The 27113-nt window shown below is 52.7% G+C and overlaps 1 protein-coding gene across 1 annotated transcript; it reads left to right on the forward strand.

Annotated features, from left to right (window-relative positions):
• Positions 1-725: 725 nt before the first annotated feature.
• Positions 726-27113, forward strand: PLEKHM2 (pleckstrin homology and RUN domain containing M2). Its single transcript, XM_083161811.1, is given in 27 exon segments — positions 726-884; positions 12343-12449; positions 12565-12674; positions 12755-12854; positions 12936-13023; positions 13226-13412; positions 13526-13585; positions 17310-17709; positions 17848-18268; positions 18270-18363; positions 18366-18494; positions 18497-18530; positions 19201-19270; positions 19358-19424; positions 19427-19447; positions 20628-20692; positions 20767-20809; positions 20812-20854; positions 22994-23126; positions 23238-23428; positions 23509-23574; positions 23648-23792; positions 23794-23808; positions 23887-24066; positions 25400-25469; positions 25472-25515; positions 25816-27113. Coding segments are annotated over 27 exon segments (3078 nt in total). The 5' UTR covers positions 726-824; the 3' UTR covers positions 25951-27113.

Consider the following 27113-nt stretch of genomic DNA (forward strand, 5'->3'; position numbering starts at 1 on the left):
TCTGTACATAAATGGTGTAGTGTTGGATGGCAGCGGCCCTCGGATATGGTTTTCATTACTAAAGCTGCGCACGTCCAACATTTCGGAGTGTACACTCGTGCACCTTAAGCAAGGGGCTTACACGCCCCTATATGGTACACAGTCAACATACCAAAGGTCACACATGAAATAAGTCGCTATGTCTAAGGGTTTAAGGTCGACATGGATAGAAGGTCGACACAAGCATTAGGTCTACAAAGGCTAGGTCGGCATGGGATTTTCATGTGCCGACGGCGGTATTTCATGCCCTGCCATCCACTAGGGTGCCCTATAGTGTGTCCGGAGCATGGCGAGCGCTGCGAGGGGACGTGGTGCGCCCTTACAGGGACCAGTGATACATTCGCGACAAAGAAAAGTGATAACCCCATGTCGTCAGCATTGTGACTGTCAATCTAACCATCGTCGACCTAATGCTTCTTCCTTACAGCCAAGGGAACCTATTCTGTGTGTTGACCTAAGTCATGTCGACCTTCAGTGGTGACCAAATGCATGTGACTCCAGTGACCCGTACACCCCTATACTACTGCCTGCGCCGCGGTACAGCAGCACCCCCGCCCCGCCCCCCCGTGACGCCCGGGTAGGAGGAGTCGGTAGGAGATCCACCCCTTACCCCCAGTGTGGGAGGAGTCAGCAGACCAAAACACTGTCCGTGACCCCGCCCAATGAGCTGCCGTTTAGTAAACAAGCGCACAGCTCCGCCTTCGGACCCGCCCCCAGCCTGACGCCGCTTCCTGTGGTCACATGACAGGCCGGGACTTGGGAGAGCTGGGAGCCGGTCGGGGCGGATGGATCCGCGGCAGGTGAAGGACCGGATCCTGGAGAACATCAACCTCTCCGTGCGGAAGGTGAGACCCGGGGAGGGGGGTGAGGAAGCTTAGAGCCGGCCCCACCCCATATTTATTATATACCTGTGTAGTGTCTTACACCCCTGTACCTTATACTGCACCCCTATATACCTGTGTATAGTCCTGCACCCCTATATACTATTATATACCTGTGTATAGTCCTACACCCCTATACTGCACCCCTATATACTATACCTGTGTATAGTCCTGCACCCCTATATACTATTATATACCTGTGTAGTGTCTTACACCCCTGTACCTTATACTGCACCCCTATATACCTGTGTATAGTCCTGCACCCCTATATACTATTATATACCTGTGTATAGTCCTACACCCCTATACTGCACCCCTATATACTATACCTGTGTATAGTCCTGCACCCCTATATACTATTATATACCTGTGTAGTGTCTTACACCCTTATACCTTATACTGCACCCCTATATACCCTTGTATAGTCCTGCACCCCTATATACTATTATATACCTGTGTATAGTCCTACACCCCTATACTGCACCCCTATATACTATACCTGTGTATAGTCCTGCACCCCTATATACTATTATATACCTGTGTAGTGTCTTACACCCCTGTACCTTATACTGCACCCCTATATACCTGTGTATAGTCCTGCACCCCTATATACTATTATATACCTGTGTATAGTCCTACACCCCTATACTGCACCCCTATATACTATACCTGTGTATAGTCCTGCACCCCTATATACTATTATATACCTGTGTAGTGTCTTACACCCTTATACCTTATACTGCACCCCTATATACCTGTGTATAGTCCTGCACCCCTATATACTATTATATACCTGTGTATAGTCCTACACCCCTATACTGCACCCCTATATACTATACCTGTGTATAGTCCTGCACCCCTATATACTATTATATACCTGTGTAGTGTCTTACACCCATATACCTTATACCGCACCCCTATATACCTGTGTATAGTCCTGCACCTCAACACATTGTACTGCACCCCTATATACTATACCTGTGTATAGTCCTGCACCTCTATATACTATACCTGTGTATAGTCCTGCACCCCTATATACTATTATATACCTGTGTAGTGTCTTACACCCATATACCTTATACTGCACCCTGTGTATAGTCCTGCACCCCTATATACTATTATATACCTGTGTAGTGTCTTACACCCCTATGCCTTATACTGCACCCCTATATACCTGTGTATAGTCCTGCACCTCAACACATTGTACTGCACCCCTATATACTATACCTGTGTATAGTCCTGCACCCCTGTATACTATTATATACCTGTGTGTTACACCCCCTATTTATTATATATACACCTGATGAAGAAACGCTATTAAGCTTAGAAGTTGACCCACTAAAGGCCGTCTGAGATTGGTTTTTGTACGTGAGTGCCACCGCTCTGAAGTGTGTATTTGGCACCACAGCGTGGGAGCATCCGGAGGGCACCACACAGTAAGATTAGGATTACAAGGGTACCTAGTGTGTTACATTATAGATTGAACATTGTCAGATGTCCAGACCCTATTTCCCCATCCGTGTATATAGTACTATACAATGCACATATGGTGGATGCCAATACAGGGAGCAACTATCTTAAGCTAGGTACACATATATACAATCGCCGGGCCGTTCTTCCAATCTGGGGGCAAACGGCCGTTCGATTGTATAGGTGTGTACGCTGTCCCAATTGCTGCTGTGCGATCGATAAACGGCCAAAAACGCTCTTGGCCGTCCACGGTCGGTCGGTCGAAGGTTCTTTGCTGCTTAATATTTCATCCGACAGGACGGCTCCATATCGGAAAAAAAGTGAAGTGTGTACGCATGTTCGATCGATATGCTTGACAGTTTGACAAAGCACGGTGGTATGCTGCATTATGAGAGACCCTGTAACCCTTTACCTGCTGTTTTAACTAATGTGTGTATAATGCCTCGCTGCCCAACACTTTAGAGGCATCACTTTAAGACATTAATCAATGTTGAAGTTTTAATAGAGTGTGCTGGAAGCTCTTTGCAGGGCACCATAACACACTATTAAAACTTCAACATCGATTAATGTCTTAAAGTGATGCCTCTAAAGTGTTGGGCAGTGAGGCATTAAACACACATTAGTTAAAACAGCAGGCAAAGGGTTACAGGGTCTCTCATATACTTCTTCTTGCGATTGTTTGGATGGGAGTACATCGGACGTCGCAAGTAAAATTGTACATATGTGTACGCGCAGATTGGTCGTATGTTTTGGACGGTCGAACGTGTATTCGGTCGATCGAACGGTCGCAAGAAAAATGAAATTGTACATATGTGTACCCAGCTTTACAAACCTGGTGCGTAGGGATGCCAATCCCGGGATTTACATCTCTTAGGCAAAAAAACGTGCAAAAAAGGAGCCCAGTCCCCCCTGCTCCGGCCACCCCGCACATTCATTTACTTACACGGGCGGGCGGCCGGGAGCAGGGCAGACAGGAGCGGGTGGCGGCAGCAGAGCCGACCGGTGGGCGGCCGGCCAACGCTCCAAACAGTTACAGGACTCAATGGTGAGGGGTCACTCTGGAGCGGATACTGGAGGTGCGGCCTGCGCAGCGTGATGGTCAGAGGTCTGCAGGCTGGGGATCAGGAACTCCTGGGCAGCGTCTGAACACTTGCTCAGACGCTGCCCTGCATTAGATATGCGCATGCGCATCTAATCCCAAAATCCCGGGAATGGAAGATCTAATCCCGGGATTCAAGTCCCAGCGGTTTTTAGGCCAAATCCCGGGATCGAGCAGATCCCGGGATTGGCCACCCTACTGGTGCGTAGATGTATAATATATTATAAATAACACAAGATAGGGGAGTATATAATGTATAGGGTGTAATACGCTAGCATTTACAAACGGTGGTGTGCTGGTTCTTCTGTCCTTATTTGCATTTGGACGGGATTCATGGAGATATATATATATATCTTCTTCCCTGCTGAGGTCCGCAGATGCGCCAGTAATGTGACCTAGACGCAGGTACTGCGCTATTGTCTTCCATACTGTCAGTAGGAGGAGTCAGCCCATATTGAGCCTATAAGAAGTGATTATTACACCCGCCAGACACGCCCCCTAACTATGTGCACAGTAAAGTCTCGTCCTCCTTTCTACACAGTCAGGTACCACAGTCTTCCGCCCCCTCATTGTTGTCCTGCTATGTAACACAATCACCCAATCCTTACCGAGTCCTACAGATTATTGCTGGCAATCTCAGGTGCACCATGAGACGGGATGGGGGAGTGCACTCACTGATTCTGTAGCCATTATGGTGGTAACAGGAGCCCAGTTCTTCTTTATAAAGTGCACCTGAATATGTCACCTTCCCATAAGGCATCTGTTCTCGCAGCCAGTGATTCGGCAGAACCTCTTTTATAGTACAACCTTATCATCCGCTTACCCTATGTTTGAGGCATTACGCGCCTTGCCTCCTATTTACTTTATTTATTTAACAGCCACCAAGTTGTGGATTTGCCGGTGTCTTCATTTGTACAAGTGTCACGTGTCAGACGGGTGGCCTCACATTGGGGCGGATGTATTAAGCCTTAACAAGATATAAATACAAGGGAGATAAGGAGAGATAAACGTCCAGCCAATCACCTGCCAACTGCCATGTTACAGCCTGTGTTTGAAAAAAGTCAGTAAGGAGCTGATTGGCTGGACGTTTATCTCTCCTTATCACCCTTGTATTTATATCTTGTTAAGGCTTAATACATCTGCCCCATTGTCTCCTAGAAGTCTATGGTCTCTGTAGGTGAACATCTGGCCCCTCATTGTCTCCGGTGCCTGTAGGTGGACCAGTGGCCTCACATTGTTTCCTGTAAGTCTCTGTTGTCTGTAGTTGGACAGGTGGCCTCACATTGTCTCCCAGAAGTCACTGGTGTCTGTAGTTGCACAGGTGGCCTCACATTGTCTCCCAGAAGTCTCTGGTGTCTGTAGTTGGATTGGTGGCCTCACATTGTCTCCTAGAAGTCACTGGTGTCTGTAGGTGGATAGGTGGCCTCACATTGTCTCCTAGAAGTCTCTGGTGTCTGTAGGTGGACAGGTGGCCTCACATTGTCTCTTAGAAGTCTCTGGACTCTGTATGTGAACATCTGGCCCCTCATTGTCTCCTGGAAGTCTCTGGTGTCTGTAGATGGATAGGTGGCCTCACATTGTCTCCCAGAAGTCTTTGGTGTCTGTAGTTGGATTGGTGGCCTCACATTGTCTCCCAGAAGTCTCTGGTGTCTGTAGTTGGATTGGTGGCCTCACATTGTCTCCTAGAAGTCTCTGGTGTCTGTAGGTGGACAGGTGGCCTCACATTGTCTCCTAGAAGTCTCTGGACTCTGTATGTGAACATCTGGCCCCTCATTGTCTCCTGGAAGTCTCTGGTGTCTGTAGATGGATAGGTGGCCTCACATTGTCTCCTAGAAGTCTCTGGTGTCTGTAGATGGATAGGTGGCCTCACATTGTCTCCTAGAAGTCACTGGTGTCTGTTGGAGGCCTCACATTGTCTCCTAGAAGCCAGTGGTGTCTGTAGTTGGACAGGTGGCCTCACATTGTCTCCCAGAAGTCACTGGTGTCTGTAGTTGCACAGGTGGCCTCACATTGTCTCCCAGAAGTCTCTGGTGTCTGTAGTTGGACAGGTGACCTCACATTGTCTCCTAGAAGTCTCTGGTGTCTGCAGGTGGCCTCACATTGTCTCCTAGAAGTCTCTGGTGTCTGCAGGTGGCCTCACATTGTCTCCTAGAAGTCTCTGGTGTCTGTAGTTGGACAGGTGGCCTCACATTGTCTCCTAGAAGTCTCTGGTGTCTGTAGTTGGACAGGTGACCTCACATTGTCTCCTAGAAGTCTCTGGTGTCTGCAGGTGGCCTCACATTGTCTTCTAGAAGTCTCTGGTGTCTGTAGGTGGATTGGTGGCCTCACATTGTCTCCTAGAAGTCACTGGTGTCTGTAGGTGGACAGGTGGCCTCACATTGTCTCCTAGAAGTCAGTGGTATCTGTAGTTGGACAGGTGGCCTCACATTGTCTCCCAGAAGTCAGTGGTGTCTGTAGTTGCACAGGTGGCCTCACATTGTCTCCCAGAAGTCTCTGGTGTCTGTAGTTGGACAGGTGACCTCACATTGTCTCCTAGAAGTCTCTGGTGTCTGCAGGTGGCCTCACATTGTCTCCTAGAAGTCTCTGGTGTCTGTAGGTGGATTGGTGGCCTCACATTGTCTCCTAGAAGTCACTGGTGTCTGTAGGTGAACAGGTGGCCTCACATTGTCTCCTAGAAGTCTCTGGTGTCTGTAGGTGGACAGGTGGCCTCACATTGTCTCCTAGAAGTCTCTGGTATCTGTAGGTGGATTGGTGGCCTCACATTGTCTCCCATAAGTCACTGGTGTCTGTAGTTGCACAGGTGACCTCAGTGAAGACTCATAGATATGTTTTGGCTTTGCAGTCTCCCAGAGACTTGTACAATCTGATCTTTGGCTGAGGTTGTCGACACATTATTTCCTGGGAATATTGGCAACTATCAATGTAAATTCTCAGTTCCAAAACGTTTTTAAAAATATTTCTGAAATGTGCGTATAACCTTCTATATATGGATGGATGGACGGCAGCAATCTCTTCTCTGTGCATCATGTTAGTGCAGAGTGAGTGCCTGCTGTATGTAGAGGTGGGGCACTACTGCTGACCACGTAGTATACTGTAGTGCATGTAGCCAAATGACCTCTAGATGTGGAAGTATCTTTATCAGCCATGGCTGCTTCATGTTTGGTATTGTTCAACAAATAATGACAGTGATATGTTTTATGTGTCACATGACTAGGGCCCATTTTTAGGGCTTGGTGAGGAATGGATGATTGATAGTGATGTCATTATATATTAATGCAGGTTTTATCACATGACTGCTATGTGTAACATGTAATTACTGCGTGCTATGGAAGGTATAGCTCCGTATAAGTTAGCACCTGGCAGCGGAAGGGTTAAGCACGTGGCTGATGGACCTGTTGTGGATGGGGTACCTCCCTGTTAGGTATTTAGGAATCTGACTAAACGAGCCCCAGGCAGCTGAGCTGCAGTTTCTCTAGAAGTCTACTGTCAGCATAACATACCAGGGGCCTGTCCCTCAGCAGCTGCCCAGCCTGGGGTCCTGATCCCGGGACCTGGGTAAGGGGTCACTGGTTGCTGGGAGACATGTTATATTGGGTGAGGAGGTCACCATACCTTGTGTCATCGTCCTGCTCCTTTTCCCACTATGTGGTCATCACATTCTCCAGCACCGCCTGGTACCACGTATACCAGGGCTGGGCAACACCGGCCCTCCAGATGTTGATGAACTACACATCCCAGCATGCCTTGCATCAGTTTCAGCATGGCCACATAGCAAAACTAATGCAAAGCATCCTGGGATGTAGAGTTCACTAACATCTGGAGGGCCGGTGTTGCCCAGCCCTGACGTATACCCATAGAATATTCTGTATTATCTGATCAGTATAAGTGCCCTCTTCCCACCACGTGGTCATCACATTCTCCAGCACCGCCTGGTACCACGTATACCCATAGAATATTCTGTATTATCTGATCAGTATAAGTGCCCGCTTCCCACCATGTGGTCATTGCAATCTCTATGCGCCGCCTGGTACAACATATACCCATACAATATTCTGTATTATCTGATCAGTATAAGTGCCCTCTTCCCACCACGCAATCACAGGATTCTCCAGCACTTGCTGGTACCACATATACTGATCAGATAATACAGAATATTATATGGGTATAAGTGCCCTCTTCCCACCACGTGGTCACAGGATTCTCCAGCACTGCCTGGTACCACATACACCCATAGAATATTCTGTATTATCTGATCAGTATAAGTGCCCTCTTCCCACCACGTGGTCACAGGATTCTCCAGCACTGCCTGGTACCACATACACCCATAGAATATTCTGTATTATCTGATCAGTATAAGTGCCCTCTTCCCACCACGTGATCACAGCATTCTCCATCATCACCTGGTACCACGTATACCTATAGAATATTCTGTATTATCTGATCAGTATAAGTGCCCTCTTCCCACCACGTGGTCACAGGATTCTCCAGCACTGCCTGGTACCACATACACCCATAGAATATTCTGTATTATCTGATCAGTATAAGTGCCCTCTTCCCACCACGTGATCACAGCATTCTCCACCATCACCTGGTACCACATATACCCATAAGACGTTCTGTATTATCTGATTAGTATCGGTGTCGTCCTTTTTTTATTTTTTTTTTGCAAATAGATTTTTATTGGAAAGTTTTCAAAACAAAAAACCTTGGTATATTTGTGATACAAAGCGATCTGAGGGTGGTGCACATCGGTGGTCTCGGTGAGAGACTAAGGTGGAGGTCATCAGCTGTTTTTGATGGCAGTGTGCATTTGTTCCTCTGTACGTGTTGCAGCCCCCCGACTTATGACTGCTTAGGCTCTGTGCATGATGGACTCTCCCCAGTGTGAGGGTCTCCAGAGACTCAATAGGACGCAGTGCAGTATAGTCAGGATGTGAGACCTCTCCATTTGCAGCCCCCCCTCCCCTCATTATTCATTTATTATTAGTGTTCCCTTCTTGTTATCTCAGGGCCTCGTCTCTGGCTGGGCATGCTGGGAGTTCTAGTCCGACCGCACAGTATTATTGGATGATCGATGACACTTTATGTTCCCAATTCCTAGATCCATACATAGAGCATTCCTTACCCCTTATTTCCATGGTCATTTCGTGGACCTGACCCCTTAGTGGCCAGTTTTATACAGATCCCTGGAGCCACATAACCCCCAGGTGTCCCTTCAGTCATCCGCTCACATACTTGCCTACTTTTGAAAACTAGTTTCAGGGAGATTATAGGTGGTAATAGACTTTTGCAAAGGGCCGCATTGAGGGGGCGTGTCATGCTCCTCCCAAAGGGCGTGTCTAGTTCCATATATGGAGAGATTGTGAAAAGAGATTGTGAACGTGGCACCTAGAAGCGTGGCTGTGTACTGCTACATCTGAGAGGAATCTTGTATAATTCCTTCTATACAAATGTAGATGATGCCCAAAGCAGTTAGTAAGAGATACTATACAGTACTTGGTAACGTGCTGGGAAATGGTGCTGATGATTCAATGTAAATGTATCTGTCTCTAATTCCCCAAACATGTAACAGTGTGATGTGGGCTAGGTGACGAGGGAGATTGCTATATTAATGAGGGAGAGAGGGAGATTGCTGCTATGTCAGGGAGTCTCCTGCAGAATGCAGGAGGGGATGTAAGTATGATGTAACAGTGTAACGTGGGCTAGGTGACATGAGGGAGATTGCTAGACTAATGAGGGAGATTGCTGCTATATCAGGGAGTCTCCTGCAGAATGCAGGAGGGGAGGTATCTATGATGTAACAGTGTAATGTGGGCTAGGTGACATGAGGGAGATTGCTAGACTAATGAGGGAGAGAGGGAGATTGCTGCTATGTCAGGGAGTCTCCTGCAGGAGGGGAGATAACTATGATGTAACAGTGTAATGTGGGCTAGGAGACATGAGGGAGATTTCTAGACTAATGAGGGAGAGAGGGACATTGCTGCTATATCAGGGAGTCTCCTGCAGAATGCAAGGGGGGGGGGGGAGGTAACTATGATGTAACAGTGTAATGTGGGCTAGGTGACATGAGGGAGATTGCTAGACTAATGAGGGAGAGAGGGAGATTGCTGCTAGGTCAGGGAGTCTCCTGCAGAATGCAGGAGGGGAGATAACTATGATGTAACAGTGTAATGTGGGCTAGGTAACATGAGGGAGATTGCTAGACTAATGAGGGAGAGAGGGAGATTGCTGCTAGGTCAGGGAGTCTCCTGCAGGAGGGGAGATAACTATGATGTAACATTGTAATGTGGGCTAGGTGACGTGAGGGAGATTGCTAGACTAATGAGGGAGAGAGGGAGATTGCTGCTAGGTCAGGGAGTCTCCTTCAGAATGCAGGAGGGGAGGTAACTATGATGTAACAGTGTAATGTGGGCTAGGTGACATGAGGGAGATTGCTGCTATGTCAGGGAGTCTCCTGCAGAATGCAGGAGGGGAGGTAACTATGATGTAACAGGGTAATGCTGGCTAGGTGACAGGAGGGAGATTGCTAGACTAATGAGGGAGAGAGGGAGATTGCTGCTAGGTCAGGGAGTCTCCTGCAGAATGCAGGAGGGGAGATAAATATGATGTAACAGTGTAATGTGGGCTAGGTGACATGAGGGAGATTGCTAGACTAATGAGGGAGATTGCTGCTATGTCAGGGGGTCTCCTGCAGAATGCAGGAGGGGAGGTAACTATGATGTAACAGTGTAATGTGGGCTAGGTGACATGAGGGAGATTGCTAGACTAATGAGGGAGATTGCTGCTATGTCAGGGAGTCTCCTGCAGAATGCAGGAGGGGAGGTATCTATGATGTAACAGTGTAATGTGGGCTAGGTGACATGAGGGAGATTGCTAGACTAATGACGGAGAGAGGGAGATTGCTGCCATGTCAGGGAGTCTCCTGCAGAATGCAGGAGGGGAGGTATCTATGTCCGCTCAGAGTGTAATAAATGTTATTACAGCCAGAACCCTACCCAGTATCGCTCTCCCCAGAGCATGGGCTGCCGCTGGCCCTTGAAGGCGCGGCTCTGAGAAGAGGCTGCCGCTGGCCCTTGAAGGCGCGGCTCTGAGAAGAGGCTGCCTCTGGCCCTTGATGGCGCGGCTCTGAGAAGAGGCTGCCTCTGGCCCTTGAAGGCGCGGCTCTGAGATGAGGCTGCCGCTTGCCCTTGAAGGCGCGGCTCTGAGATGAGGCTGCCGCTGGCCCTTGAAGGCGCGGCTCTGAGATGAGGCTGCCGCTGGCACTTTAATTGTCAGCTCTGCAGATGTCTTGTGACTGCGGCTATTGTGCTTTGCAGAAGTTCCCTATTCCTATATAGCTATATGTAAAGCCTGGGTGGTGGGGGCTCCACCTGTGCCCAGAATGTCACCAGAGTCTGTGCCTAGGTCTCACATGATGTCATTTATACTTACAATAAACATAATCATTTACTTTACTAATAATACTGCTTTCACATTGCAGAAATGGGTATTGACCCTGTATTCTTAAATGGGACTTTAAAACGGGTCTGAGCCTTGAGACCTTTCACATTGCAGGTGAAAACCGTTTTAAAAATCATTTAATACCATTCAAACATTCAACCCGTTTAACCCCCAAGGGACACGTTTCAAGCCAATGAAATAGAGCTGTTCAAACTGCCCAAAAAACGGCTTTAAAACGTGTAGGACTCTGCTTTTTAACCGTGTTGAAATACCGGTTATCTTTAACCGGTAAATCAACTCTGGCACTTTCACATTGCAGCCTTAAACGTTTTAAAATGGAAAAAAAATGGCAATATAACGTTTTAAAAGTGCGATGTGAAAGGGGTATAACTCTGTTGTGATTGTATACAGGGGCAGTGAGAGAGTTATATAGTGGAAGGAGCAGGGTCCCCAGCAGCACAGTTTATCAGGAGATGAGGGATGTGTCAGTGAGGACAGGGCTGCATGTGACAGGGGCAGGGACATGATGTGAGGAGGGGAATGGAGGCAGCAGGAAGCCACAGACTGCGAGTTATATAGTGGGAGGAGCAGGGTCCCCAGCAGCACAGAGTATATCAGGAGATGGGGGATGTGTCAGTGAGGACAGGGCTGCATCTGACAGGGGCAGTGACATGATGTGAGGATGGAAATGGGGGCAGCAGGAAGCCACAGACTGAGAGTTATATAGTGGGAGGAGCAGGGTCCCCAGCAGCACAGAGTATATCAGGAGATGGGGGATGTGTCAGTGAGGACAGGGCTGCATGTGACAGGGGCAGTGACATGATGTGAGGAGGGGAATGGAGGCAGCAGGAAGCCACAGACTGAGAGTTATATAGTGGGAGGAGCAGGGTCCCCAGCAGCACAGAGTATATCAGGAGATGAGGAATGTATCAGTGAGGACAGGGGCAGTGCCCTGATGTAAGGAGGGGAATGTAGGCAGCAGGAAGCCACAGACTGAGAGTTATATAGTGGAAGGAGCAGGGTCCCCAGCAGCACAGAGTATATCAGGAGATGAGCGATGTGTCAGTGAGGACAGGGCTGCATGTGACAGGGGCAGTGACATGATGATGTGAGGAGGGAAATGGAGGCAGCAGGAAGCCACAGACTGAGAGTTATATAGTGGGAGGAGCAGGGTCCCCAGCAGCACAGTGTATATCAGGAGATGAGGGATGTGTCAGTGAGGACAGGGCTACATGTGACAGGGGCAGTGACATGATGTGAGGAGGGGAATGGAGGCAGCAGGAAGCCACAGACTGAGAGTTATATAGTGGGAGGAGCCGGGTCCCCAGCAGCACAGAGTATATCAGGAGATGAGGGATGTCATGTGTGACTCTTGTAACCTCGTAGTAACCTGACTCTGCCTCACTACATCAGTTACAGAGTTACTTTGCTGCATGTGAAGATGAGACGCCCGCCATACGAAACCATGACCGCGTCCTGCAGAGACTGTGCGAGCACCTGGACCATGCACTGCTTTATGGGTGAGTAGGGGCTTCTGTGTAACACACCTATAGATGTCCCTTAGATCCCCCACTGGGGGACTGTGGCTGCCTCCGCCATGGCGCGTGTATGAGATATGGGTCTCTTCCCCCCCAGGCTGCAGGACATCTCCTCTGGTTACTGGGTGCTGGTCGTGCACTTTACCCGCAGGGAAGCGGTGAAACAGATTGAGGACCTGCAGCACGTGGCAACGCTCCTGGGTCGCAGTGAGTAATGCGCACCGCGTGCTCTGTACCCAGCCCCCAGTGTCCGGCACAGACCCCCTAACGCCTTGTGTCTCCGGCAGGCCGCGCCTGGCTGTACCTCGCTCTCAATGAGAATTCCCTGGAGAGCTACCTGAGGTTATTCCAGGAGAACCAAAGCCTTCTGCAGAAATACTACTACAAGTAAGTCGTGTGGGCGGAGCCCCCGTCCAGCCGGTGCCCCTCCTCCGGCGCGTCGTACCGTAACATGACCTTCTCTTCCAGGAATGCCTTGGTCTGTAGCCATGATCACCTCACCCTCTTCCTCACGCTCATGTCCGGCCTGGAGTTCATTAGATTCGACTTGGAGCTGGTGAGTGGTCTCTCTGTGGGGAGGGGGCTTGTCCTGTGTCTAGAATGGGGATTTCAGGGTAGAATCCATGGAATTCTTGGTGGTCAATTCTTCCCATGTCTAGAACCCTAATGTGTCTTCACGAGAACCTGTGTCCAGTATATCCTGACGCTATGTAGAGAAATAAGAACCTTCCATCTTCCATATTGTGACCTCTCCTCAGGACGTCCCGTACCTGGACCTGGCTCCGTACATGCCCGATTACTACAAGCCCCAGTATCTCCTAGACTTTGAGGACCGTCTCCCCAGCAACATCCATGGCTCTGACAGCCTGTCCCTCAATTCCTTCAACTCCATTAACTCCACCAACCTGGAATGGGACGACAGTGCCATCGCTCCGTCCAGTGAAGGTACGCGCGTTGTGCGGCATCTGGTGTGCGCTGATGTATCGCCGCATGCAGAACATGGTGCAGTAACGAAGGGACGAGCTGCTCCTCTCTAACCTGCTGTTTTGTCCCTGTAGATTATGATTTTGGAGATGCTTACCCTGCAGTGCCGTCCATACCCAGCACAGGCTGGGAAGGTGGGAACCCTCTGTCTCTCCATTTGTTCTGCCCCACTAACCTGCATCTCCTCTACATATATATGGAATAGGTTGTCCCTTCCTGGCTGCCACTGTTCCGTTCCTGCGCTTAGGCCCCGGCTGCTGGCATTCCTTTCCCGGCTACCGGCGCGTTCCCTTTCCCGCGCCCCTGCTGCCGGCGCGTTCCCTTTCCCGCGCCCCTGCTGCCGGCGCGTTCCCTTTCCCGCGCCCCTGCTGCCGGCGCGTTCCCTTTCCCGCGCCCCTGCTGCCGGCGCGTTCCCTTTCCCGAGCCCCTGCTGCCGGCGCGTTCCCTTTCCCGAGCCCCTGCTGCCGGCGCGTTCCCTTTCCCGAGCCCCTGCTGCCGGCGCGTTCCCTTTCCCGAGCCCCTGCTGCCGGCGCGTTCCCTTTCCCGCGCCCCTGCTGCCGGCGCGTTCCCTTTCCCGCGCCCCTGCTGCCGGCGCGTTCCCTTTCCCGCGCCCCTGCTGCCGGCGCGTTCCCTTTCCCGCGCCCCTGCTGCCGGCGCGTTCCCTTTCCCGAGCCCCTGCTGCCGGCGCGTTCCCTTTCCCGCGCCCCTGCTGCCGTCCTCTCTCACATTCCTACTCCTCTTATTGTTTCACATCCTGCGTCTCTAATTCCTGCACCTACTGTGTATTTTTTAATTCCTGCACCTGGCTTTTTCTGTGTCTGACTCCTCCTCCTGCCCGGGGATGTGCGCGCGGTGTGTCCCTGGCGGTTTCTGTGTCTGACTCCTCCTCCTCCTGCCCGGGGATGTGCGCGGGGTGTGTCCCTGGCGGTTTCTGTGTCTGACTCCTCCTCCTGCCCGGGGATGTGCGTGCGGTGTGTCCCTGGTGGTTTCTGTGTCTGACTCCTCCTCCTCCTCCTGCACGGGGATGTGCGTGCGGTGTGCCCCTCCTGCTGCATGGCGCTAACCTGCTCTGTAACATCCACATTGTGACGTTTGCAGTATTAATACTAACTACTATCAGAACAATTCTAGTGCAAGTTGCAGCTGTCGGTGATCTGTAAGGAAGTGTAATTCCATTGGGCAGTATATAGAAGGTGAAGGCTGGCATGGTTGGCACAGTCCTGGATCTGTGCATTGTAGTCAGGCATGTCATATGTGTCAATGTTGCTTTGAGAGATCACCGAAATACCTGCTATAAATGCCAGCGCCGCCCGCAGGTTTCTTTTGGGTGCAATATTTACCTAAACTTCAATTCATTGATTTGACTGTATCTATTTATACTAAGTGAACAGTCGCTGGTATTTATAGCTGATATTCTGAGGATCTCCCGCAGCGACGTTGGCACGTAAAGGGTTAATGTATCTCTAGCACTGGGACCCCCATAGGTACCGGAGGAGCGAGGATAAATCGCCACTGACAGCCATGTTATTACCAGGATGGTACAAACTCTGCCAATTAACCCTGTTCTTCCACAGGCTGACAGAAGGTGGCGCCCACGTGCTCTAATTTGCTTTATCACTTACTAACCCTCCCCTATGTGCCGTCCTGTTCTGCTGCAGTCACCGACGGCCGCTACTAAAATTCATGTTCTTATTCCAAAGAGCTACAACATCATTCACAGGTTTACAGGTCATGGTTTCCGGGATGTAACACACAGAGGTTACACGTACATCAGCCAGGTCCACCATGCTGAGCCACTCGCACCTCTAATGGCCCTTACTCAGATCTGAGCGCAGTACAAATTTGTTCTCAAAATGGGCAAAACCATGTGCACTGCAGGTGGGGCAGATGTAACATGTGCAGAGAGAGTTAGATTTGTGTGAGTTATTTTGTTTCTGTGCAGGGTAAATACTGGCTACATTATTTTTACACAAAAATTTAGATTTCAGCTTCAGCACACCCCACCCAAATTTAACACTCTCTGCAGGTGGGGCAGTTACATCTGCCCCACCTGCAGTGCAGCATGGTTTTGCCCATTTTCCAAACAAATTTGTACTGAGCTCCAATCTGAATGTGGTTAATGTCCTCACTCTGGTCTGAAAGCGGTTGGCGGGACTGCGACTGCTGGGACTGTGGCTGCGGCTGGTGGGACTGTGGCTGCGGCTGGAGACACTGACTGCTGGGGCTGCGGCTTGTGGTGCTGCGGCTGGAGACACTGACTGCTGGGGCTGCGGCTTGTGGTGCTGCGGCTGGCGGGACTGTGGCTGCGGCTGGAGACACTGACTGCTGGGGCTGCGGCTTGTGGTGCTGCGGCTGGCGGGACTGTGGCTGCGGCTGGAGACACTGACTGCTGGGGCTGCGACTGCTGGGGCTGCGACTGCTGGGGCTGCGGCTGCGGCTGGAGACACTGACTGCTGGGGCTGCGGCTTGTGGTGCTGCGGCTGGCGGGACTGTGGCTGCGGCTGGAGACACTGACTGCTGGGGCTGCGACTGCTGGGGCTGCGACTGCTGGGGCTGGCGGGACTGTGGCTGCGGCTGGTGGTGCTGCGGCTGGCGGGACTGTGGCTGCGGCTGTTGGTGCTGCGGCTGGCGGGACTGTGGCTGCGGCTGGAGACACTGACTGCTGGGGCTGTGGCTGGCGGGACTGTGGCTGCGGCTGTTGGTGCTGCGGCTGGCGGGACTGTGGCTGCGGCTGGAGACACTGACTACTGGGGCTGTGGCTGGCGGGACTGTGGCTGCGGCTGTTGGTGCTGCGGCTGGCGGGACTGCAGCTGGAGACACTGACTGCTGGGGCTGTGGCTGGCGGGACTGTGGCTGCGGCTGGTGGTGCTGCGGCTGGCGGGACTGTGGCTGCGGCTGGAGACACTGACTGCTGGGGCTGCTGGGGCTGCGGCTGGCGGGACTGTGGCTGCGGCTGGTGGGGCTGTGGCTGGAGACACTGACTGCTGGGACTGGCTGTGTCTGGCGAGACTGATTACTGTGGCTGCGGCTGGCAGGACTGTGCCTGCAACTGGCGGGACTGTGGCTGCGGCTGAAGAGACTGACTGCTGGGACTGGGTTCGGTTGGCAGGACTGTGGCTGCTGGGGCTGCGGCTGGCTAGACTGGTTGCAGCTGACGGGACTGTGGCTGGCGGGGCTGTAGCTGGTGAGACTGGGACTGCTGGGGCTGTGGCTGCAGCTGCTGGGACTGTGGCTGAAGAGACTGACTGCTGGGACTGGCTGCGGCTGGTGGGACTACAACTGCTGGGGCTGTGGCTGCAGTTGGTTAGACTGACTGCTCACTGTGGCTGCAACTAGCGGGTCTGCGGCTGTAGAGAATGACTGCTGGGACTGGCTGGCAGGGCTGTGGCTGCGGCTGGCGGGATTGTGGCTGGCTGGGCTGTAGCTGCAGCTGGTGAGTGGGGTTGTGGGGGCTGTGGCTGGATAGACTGACTGCTGGGGCTGCAGCTGGCGGTGCTGTGACTGGCGGGGGACTGTAGCTTTGAGTGAGGATACTTATTGTACAGCAGAAACATTTACCTGTAGAATTGTGAATGGTGACATGGGACATCACGTGTGGGCAACCTTAATGCGTGTGCCCTGAGGCATGGGCGTTCTTGTCAGTCCACTAATTTCCATTAATGAATGCGTCATTTAATATTTCTCCGCTAAATCTAAGTTGTCTTTGTTGCTAATCTCTCTGCACATAACTGATATAAATGTATTTTCTCCCCCCCCCCCCCATCCCACTCTCCTCTCCTCCCCCCCCATCCCACTCTCCTCTTTTCTCCCTTCTCTCACATTTGGCCGCTCCGCATCTCTGGTGCCGCTCTGCAACAGACGGAGACTTCCATGACGGTTGCAACTTTCCCTGCTCTGCACCCTTTGTGCTTGGTGGCCCCAAAACACACGGGAAGGGCTCAGTGCACCGGTACAATCCGTTCACACAAGATCTGTCATCTTCTGATGTCATCCCAGGGCCTGCTGCAGAGACCCCGGACGCCAGCGACCCCATCACGCAGGATTCGGAGCTTGACGTGACTTCCTTAGAGACCACCCTGTCTTATAGCCAGGCCCAGAAGGCAGGCGAGCCCACATCAGACAGCACCGATCTCAGCAACCAGGATGTGGCCGATGGACTGTCCACCTCCGAGTCAACGCCGGTGCACAGCGCCACCCAGAAGAAAGGCGCCAACTTTACAGTGTATACGGATAACTCCTCGGAGCTGGAGGTCATCAGGTGAGTGCCATTGGGTTTCCCATAGTCGGGGCCCTCTTCCTCCACATCGTGTTGGTGAGGGGTGACAATCTGGGTACCAGTTGTCATCGATTGTCCTGGGTTCTGCAGCAGTAAGAACTAGACTTTGGTGTTTTTCAGGATGGTCCGGAAGAAGAGAGGTGGGAAGCGCAGGAAAGGGCGCTCAGAGGACCTCGGTCAGCGCGGTCACCCCAGCACCTCTGAGCCCGAGGAGCCAGACGCCAAACAGAATGGCAGTGTATGTAACGGGGACACAGAGGAAAGGCCGAGCGACCTTACGGAGACGGCTCTTCGACTGCCCAAGATGCAGGACACGTCCATGGAGCGAGTCGGCCAACCTCTGTGCGACGTCATTGAGAAGCTGAACGGCCAGTTGGATCCTCAGAGCTGGAATTCTAATCCTGAACTCACAGACCATTCCTTTCGTACCTGCGACCCGGGACAGACCCCCGGCGGCGGCGGCCAGAGCCAAGATGTTGGCCAGGGGATGCAGGATCCCATGGACTTCTACTACTTTACCCCAGAGAGTCCAAACACTACTGGCAGCAGGTGGTGGCCACCCTGACTCTCCAGGCCAGAGCCAACCGGCATATGTTTTTAGTGGCTCTGCGGATGATGGACAAGCGGAAGAAGGAACAGAGGAACGGCACCGGCTGGAGAACCCATAGAGGACCATTCCAACAGGTCACACCTGACCATGGACTCTGGCGGCAAGTGCAGTCCGGCTCTGAGCATCGCAGAGGACTCGGGGGTAGAGGAAGGACAGGGAGTCCGGCAGAGAGCCCACATCCCTGCGAGTTCAGGTAACAGGGTACAGGGAGCTGGGTTACAATACGTGCTACAGGCGTTATTGGGCCACACACAAGGGACTGGCACTGGGTTATTGGCAGAGCTGTAGCGGGGCACTGGCACAGGGTTATCGGACCCCCTCCTGCAATTATCTGCTGGGACCAATGTTCCCTCTAATGTTACGAAGGCTGTGTGCGGCAAAATATTTTTGGCTGTGCAACTTTGGAAGGAAATTAAATTTTTTGTGCGTCACTTATATATAACTGTAAAATGACGTTCAGCATTTGTGATAACTTTACTTCAAAATGATATTAAACATTCAAAACACAACACACAATGTAGTTAATGGGTGAAACGCACAATAATTGAGTCCACAACTGCAAAAAGGGACCACTGCTGCTTTGTGCGCTCTGTTGTAATGTCTGTGCGCACGCTCGTCGAGGTGTGTTCGTGCGCACAGCTTAGAGGGAACACTGGCTGGGACCCGCATTCATATAGGGACTGCTGATATATGCCGTGCTCCAGTGCCTGTGGGAGAGGGATCCCTGCTTGGTAATGTGGGAGAGCCTCCTCTTATTATAATATAATCCACAGTGTGGTCCCTGTGACCGCTCCGGGTCTAGTCATGTGGTCAGTTCCGGTGCTTCCCGTCCATTGTCCCACCTTCCCGTCTTCTCTTCTCAGGGTGGATAATAATCTGCTTCTGCTGCTGATGATCCATGTGTTCCGGGAGAACGAGGAGCAGCTTTTCAAGGTGAGATGGGTGGGGCTCATCTTCTTCTGATTCCCAGCTTCCCCGTTACCTGTAGTCGCCCTCATTGTGCCCTCTCCTGTTCCTCAGATGATCCGGATGAGTACAGGACACATGGAGGGAGATCTGCAGCTGGTCTACGTGCTGCTGACGGACTGTACATCTACTTCCTGCGGAAAGGTGACCAGCTGTCTCTTGTCCTCTGTGGTTCCTGTGTCTCTTGTCCTCTGTGGTTCCTGTGTCTCTTGTCCTCTGTGGTTCCTGTGTCTCTTGTCCTCTGTGGTTCCTGTGTCTCTTGTCCTCTGTGGTTCCTGTGTCTCTTGTCCTCTGTGGTTCCTGTGTCTCTTGTCCTCTGTGGTTCCTGTGTCTCTTGTCCTCTGTGTGGTTCCTGTCTGTGTCTCTTGTCCTCTGCGCGGTTCCTGTCTGTGTCTCTTGTCCTCTGTGCGGTTCCTGTCTGTGTCTCTTGTCCTCTGTGTGGTTCCTGTCTGTGTCTCTTGTCCTCTGTGCGGTTCCTGTGTGTCTCTTGTCCTCTGTGTGGTTCCTGTCTGTGTCTCTTGTCCTCTGTGCGGTTCCTGTGTGTGTCTCTTGTCCTCTGTGTGGTTCCTGTGTGTCTCTTGTCCTCTGTGTGGTTCCTGTCTGTGTCTCTTGTCCTCTGTGGTTCCTGTGTCTCTTGTCCTCTGTGTTGTTCCTGTCTGTGTCTCTTGTCCTCTGTGGTTCCTGTGTCTCTTGTCCTCTGTGGTTCCTGTGTCTCTTGTCCTCTGTGGTTCCTGTGTCTCTTGTCCTCTGTGCGGTTCCTGTCTGTGTCTCTTGTCCTCTGCGCGGTTCCTGTCTGTGTCTCTTGTCCTCTGTGCGGTTCCTGTCTGTGTCTCTTGTCCTCTGTGGTTCCTGTGTCTCTTGTCCTCTGTGTTGTTCCTGTCTGTGTCTCTTGTCCTCTGTGCGGTTCCTGTCTGTGTCTCTCGTCCTCTGCGGGTTCCTGTCTGTGTCTCTCGTCCTCTGCGCGCTTCCTGTCTGTGTCTCTCGTCCTCTGCGCGCTTCCTGTCTGTGTCTCTCGTCCTCTGCGCGCTTCCTGTCTGTGTCTCTTGTCCTCTGCGCGCTTCCTGTCTGTGTCTCTTGTCCTCTGCGCGCTTCCTGTCTGTGTCTCTTGTCCTCTGCGCGCTTCCTGTCTGTGTCTCTTGTCCTCTGCGCGCTTCCTGTCTGTGTCTCTTGTCCTCTGCGCGCTTCCTGTCTGTGTCTCTTGTCCTCTGCGCGCTTCCTGTCTGTGTCTCTTGTCCTCTGCGCGCTTCCTGTCTGTGTCTCTTGTCCTCTGCGCGCTTCCTGCGTGTCTAGGCTCAGGGTAATGACTTGTCCTCTATCTGGGCAGGTGCTGCAGACAAGCCGTATATGGTGGAAGATGCCGTCTCCTACAATGAGCTTGATTACGTCTCGGTGGGTGTCCCATAGTTATTTCCTGAGAATTTCATTGGCCGATGGCCTCTTACACTCTCCTGGGTTTCTTGCAGATTGGCCTTGACCAACAGACCGTGACTCTCGTGTGCACAAACAGACGCGGCAGTTCCTGGTGGACACAGCCGACGTTACGCTAACAGAGTGAGTTCGCCGCCGGCGGAGAATCTCCTCCTACTGTGCCCTCCACTCACTTCTGCCCTGTTACCTGCTAGCGTTCCGGCCTACTGCCCCCTCCTCCTGCCCTGTTACCTGATAGCGTTCCGGCCTACTGCCCCTCCTGCTGCCCTGTTACCTGCTAGCGTTCCGGCCTACTGCCCCTCCTCCTGCCCTGTTACCTGCTAGCGTTCCTGCCTACTACCCCCTCCTCCTCTCCTGCCAACATTCCGGCCTACTGCCCCCTCCTCCTGTCCTGTTACCTGCTAGCGTTCCGGCCTACTGCCCTGTTACCTGCTAAAGTTCCGGCCTACTGCCCCCTCCTCCTGCCCCGTTACCTGCTAGCGTTCCTGCCTACTACCCCCTCCTCCTGCCAACATTCCGGCCTACTGCCCCTCCTCCTGCCCTGTTACCTGCTAGCGTTCCGGCCTACTGCCCCCTCCTCCTGCTCCGTTACCTGCTAGCGTTCCTGCCTACTACCCCCTCCTCCTCTCCTGCCAACATTCCGGCCTACTGCCCCTCCTCCTGCCCTGTTACCTGCTAACGTTCCGGCCTACTGCCCCTCCTCCTGCCCCGTTACCTGCTAGCGTTTCTGCCTACTACCCCCTCCTCTCTCTCCTGTGAACATTCCGGCCTACTGCCCCTCCTCCTGCCCTGTTACCTGCTAACGTTCCGGCCTTTGCCCCCTCCTCCTGCTCCGTACCTGCTAGCGTTCCTGCCTACTACCCCCTCCTCCTCTCCTGCCAACCTTCCGGCCTACTGCCCCTCCTCCTGCCCCTGTTACCTGCTAATGTTCCGGCCTACTGCCCCTCCTCCTGCCCCGTTACCTGCTAGCGTTTCTGCCTACTACCCCCTTCTCCTCTCCTGCCAACATTCCGGCCTACTGCCCCTCCTCCTGCCCTGTTACCTGCTAACGTTCCGGCCTACTGCCCCTCCTCCTGCCCCGTTACCTGCTAGCGTTTCTGCCTACTACCCCCTTCTCCTCTCCTGCCAACATTCCGGCCTACTGCCCCTCCTCCTGCCCTGTTACCTGCTAACGTTCCGGCCTACTGCCCCTCCTCCTGCCCCCGTTACCTGCTAGCGTTTCTGCCTACTGCCCCCTCCTCCTCTCCTGCCAACATTCCGGCCTACTGCCCCTCCTCCTGCCCTGCTACCTGCCAGCGTTCCGGCTTACTGCACCCTTCTCCTGCCCTGTTACCTGCTAACGTTCCGGCCTACTGCTCCTCCTCCAGCCCTGTTACCTGTTAATGTTCCGGCCTACTGCCCCTCCTCCAGCCCTGTTACCTGTTAATGTTCCGGCCTACTGCCCCTCCTCCTGCCCTGTTACCTGCTAACGTTCCGGCCTACTGCCCCCTCCTCCTGCCCCGTTACCTGCTAGCGTTCCTGCCTACTACCCCCTTCTCCTCTCCTGCCAACATTCCGGCTTACTGCCCCTCCTCCTGCCCTGCTACCTGCCAGCATTCCGGCTTACTGCACCCTTCTCCTGCCCTGTTACCTGCTAACGTTCCGGCCTACTGCCCCTCCTCCAGCCCTGTTACCTGTTAATGTTCCGGCCTACTGCCCCTCCTCCTGCCCTGTTACCTGCTAACGTTCCGGCCTACTGCCCCCTCCTCCTGCCCCGTTACCTGCTAGCGTTCCTGCCTACTACCCCCTTCTCCTCTCCTGCCAACATTCCGGCTTACTGCCCCTCCTCCTGCCCTGCTACCTGCCAGCGTTCCGGCTTACTGCACCCTTCTCCTGCCCTGTTACCTGCTAACGTTCCGGCCTACTGCCCCTCCTCCAGCCCTGTTACCTGTTAATGTTCCGGCCTACTGCCCAGGAGTATATAATGGCACAGAAGTGTAATTCTTTGCAGCAGACCCACACATCAGCCTGGCAAAGCGTAAGACATGGGAGCGCCCGGCGTTGGGTATACGGACTGCGTATATAAATGGCTGCACTTCCTGAATGCTTCATGTGATCCTTCTGTTACACCCCCTGAGTTACAGCGGTCAGTCCTCCCTTCTGCTTCGGTTCATAGAACTCCCATTGTACAGAGCCAGAATCAAGTATAGTGTCTCTGTCCAAATGTCTATGGGCCCAACTACATGTGTGCACACGCGTGTAACTTTATCACCTGCATTTCAGGCTCTTCATAGCGGCGCTGAAGTCCGCCATGATAAATGGATGTCGGGAGCCCCCTTACCCCGGAGTTCTCACAGATGCCACAATGGAGAGACTTGCACTTGCCAAATTTCTGTCCCAAGAGACCAAGCGAGAGGTGAGGAACATTACCAGACCCCGGGGGACTGCGGCGGGATTCTGCTCCCAGCCTGGGTTCCCTTGGTCCTATAGGTGGTTATCCTGTGAGTGGTGACTCTCTGCTTTGCAGGCCTCTGAGGTGGTTATGCTGTACTATGGCCTGGTGCACTGGGAAGACCCCCTAGAAGAAGCCCAAGGGTCACCCTACATACATGCCTCGTCCAGAGATCATTCTGTGTCCAAGGAGGGGGTCCTTCATTACAAGGCGAGCACGTCCTACCTGGGCCGGGAGACCTGGAAGACTTGCTATGTGGTGCTCAGGTGAGGTGTGAGGACTGTACGCTAGGCTGGGTCCCATCTCCTCCTCCCCCTTCATGTCTTGTGTTTCCTGTGCCTTCCAGCAGTGGGATCTTGTACCAGTATCCGGACAGGACCGACGTCATCCCAATGCTGTCTATCAATCTGGGGTAAGAACCTAGGCCTGTACCGAACGCTGACCCAACAGTCTGCATGGATGGCTAAGTCTTCTCTGCCCACCAGGGGGGAGCAGTGTGGGGGCTGCCGAAGGGCCAACACCACGGAGAGGCCCCACTCCTTCCAAGTGATCCTCACAGACCAGCCTTCGCTGGAGCTGAGTGCCGCCAACGAGGAGGAAATGGCCGACTGGATGTTACACCTGTGCCAGGGCGGTATCCAAGGGGGTGAGTTCTTGTGCGGACACCGGAGCCCTTCTGCCGGGTGGTGTACGTCTGGTATAGACCTTCTCTTTGTCTCCCCAGGTGATTCCTCAGGGCAGCGTCCCTTCCCCGTGTATCCCCTGCTGTCTGGTCCTGACACAGGACAAGATTGTCACCTGCCACCAGGACTGTCAGACCAGCTTCTTCCGAGCTCTCGGGACCTCCAACCTGCTCGACCTCTGCTGCCTGGGCATGGTAGATGGCAAGGAGTACTGCATAATGGTAACTCTCTGCACCATGATTCGGGCTGCTCGTCCCCTCTTCAGGGTATATAATGGTGTGTCACTGCGCTAGATGAGCCCCACCCCCCTTCAAGCACTCATAGATACGCCCATGGTCTACCCCCCCCCCCCCCCCCAAGCGCTCATAGATACAAACCCATGGTCTACCCCCCCACACTCATAGATACACACCTATGGTATACCCCCCCCCCAGCACTCAGATACACACATCCCCCCCCCCCCCCCCCAGCACTCGTAGATACATACCCATGGTCTACACCCACCCCCACCCCCCCCCCCCCAAGCACTCGTAGATATACACCTATGGTATAACCCCCCCCCCCCCCCCAAGCGCTCATAGATACGCCCATGGTCCACCCCCCCCCCCCCCCCCCCAAGCACTCAGATACACACATCCCCCCCCCCCCCAGCACTCGTAGATACATACCCATGGTCTACACACACCCCCCCCCCCCCAAGCACTCGTAGATATACACCTATGGTATAACCCCCCCCCCCCCCCCCCCCCCCAAGCGCTCATAGATACGCCCATGGTCCACCCCCCCCCCCCAAGCACTCGTAGATATACACCTATGGTATATCCCCCCCCCCCCAAGCGCTCATAGATACAAACCCATGGTCTACTCCCCCACTCATAGATACACACCTATGGTATACCCCCCCCCCCAGCACTCACAGGTACACACATTCCCCCCCCCCCCCCAGCACTCGTAGATACATACCCATGGTCTACCCCCACCCACCCCCCAGCACTCATATATACACACCTATGGTCTACCCCCCAGGACTCGTAGATACACACCTATGGTATCCCCCCCAGCACTCATATATATATATACACACCTATGGTCTACCCCCCAGGACTCGTAGATACACACCTATGGTATCCCCCCCCCCCCAGCACTATATATATATATATATATATATATATATATATATATATATATATATATATATATATATATATATATATATATATATATATATATATATATATATATATATATATATATATATATATATATATATATATATATATATATATATACACCTATGGTCTACCCCCCAGCACTCGTAGATAAACACCAAAGGGCTGGCTGGCAACTTTGGCCTGAGGGGCAAGTCCAGAGCACCGGCCCATAAGTAACAGGGCATAGTTAAATTGAGGTTTTTCATTTTAAAATTAAGTATAATACTAGGACACCGCAGGCTACTCCCCCTGTGTAATAATAATAATGGACAACAGGCTGCCCCACCTGTATAATAATACCCTTCATTACTGCTGGTGTCATTGTCACCTATCTGTGTTCCAGGAGTTCACCCAGGACCGGAATCAGTTCCTGCCGCCCTGGGTCCTGTATTTTAGCTGCAGACCGGAGCTGGAGCGTTTGTCTCCTCGCTGAGAGCGTTATGGAAGTCTGTCTACCAGGTGGGTGAGATGTGGCCCATTCCATTCCCAGAGTCTGTGTGGTGACGGCCAGCAGTTCCTTATGGAGGCAGAGGCCCCCATCCCACTGCATGACCAGAACCATGTGTATGGGGGGCGCTGTGCTTTATACATGACACAGAGGACATCATCCCGGCCCAGACTAGCGTGTGTGTGTATGTGCATGTTGTATAGGGTCTGTAGGGCCCCCACCATCCCCAGCCATTCGAGTTGGGGGGGGGGCCCTATATCATGAGGTCTGCGCCCCAGGGCTGGACAGTTACGGTCTGCTCTCTGTTCCAGGTGGATCTCCCGCACAAGCCCATTCCGGAGATCTCCGTGAAGAAGTGCGAGGAAGCCTTGTCCCTCATCCACAGTATGTGGCAGCGCAGTGACAGCCTATGCCGCGGCCGGTCCTCCCGGGACCCCTGGTGCTGATACTAACTTGGCATCTCCAAGGATCTAAGCTTGGCCCGGCTGGAAGGGGCATACACTGGGCATCTTGGACCGGGCGCACAGATTCCCGGAACTGTACATCTATACATATATCTATGTGTATATATATAAAATATATATATAGGCCAATGTGTATATCTGCCACCACATGCTGCTTATAACCCTGATCGTGGGGGAGTTCTGCTACATACGAGGCCAATAGAGGAGTTACTATAGAAATGGCGGCTGCGCCATGTGTGGTACCGCTGTACGGTGTGGCGTAGCGCTGTGTTATATGGATCAGCGCCATGTGTGGTATCACTGTACGGTGTGGCGTAGCGCTGTGTTATATGGATCAGCGCCATGTGTGGTATCACTGTACGGTGTGGCGTAGCGCTGTTATATGGATCAGCGCCATGTGTGGTATCACTGTACAGTATGGCATAGCGCTCCAGTATATGGATTCTGGGGACTGTATGGATCAGCACCATGTGTGGTATCACTGTACGGTGTGGTGCAGCGATGTGTTATATGGATCAGCGCCATGTGTGGTATCACTGTACGGTGTGGTGCAGTGCTGTGTTATATGGATCAGCGCCATGTGTACGGTATGGCATATGGATGCCATACGGATTCTGGGGACTGTATGGATTGGCGCCATGTGTGGTATCACTGTACGGTATGGCATAGCGCTCTGGTATATGGATTCTGGGGACTGTATGGATTGGCGCCATGTGTGGTATCACTGTACGGTATGGCATAGCGCTCTGGTATATGGATTCTGGGGACTGTATGGATTAGCGCCATGTGTGGTATCACTGTACAGTATGGCATAGCGCTCTGGTATATGGATTCTGGGGACTGTATGGATTGGCGCCATGTGTGGTATCACTGTACGGTATGTCATAGCGCTCTGGTATATGGATTCTGGGGACTGTATGGATTAGCGCCATGTGTGGTATCACTGTACGGTATGGCATAGCGCTCTGGTATATGGATTCTGGGGACTGTATGGATCAGCGCCATGTGTGGTATCACTGTACGGTGTGGCGCAGCGCTGTGTTATATGGATCTGCGCCTCTTGTGCTTCTCTGGTACACGGACTCGGAGCAGTGCCAAGTGTAGCCTGGAGAACTTACGCTCCTGCGCCTATGTCTATCCTGGGC

The sequence above is a fragment of the Crinia signifera genome, chromosome 19, assembly GCF_055691185.1.
Source record: "Crinia signifera chromosome 19, ASM5569118v1, whole genome shotgun sequence".
NCBI classification, from domain to species: Eukaryota; Metazoa; Chordata; class Amphibia; order Anura; family Myobatrachidae; genus Crinia; species Crinia signifera.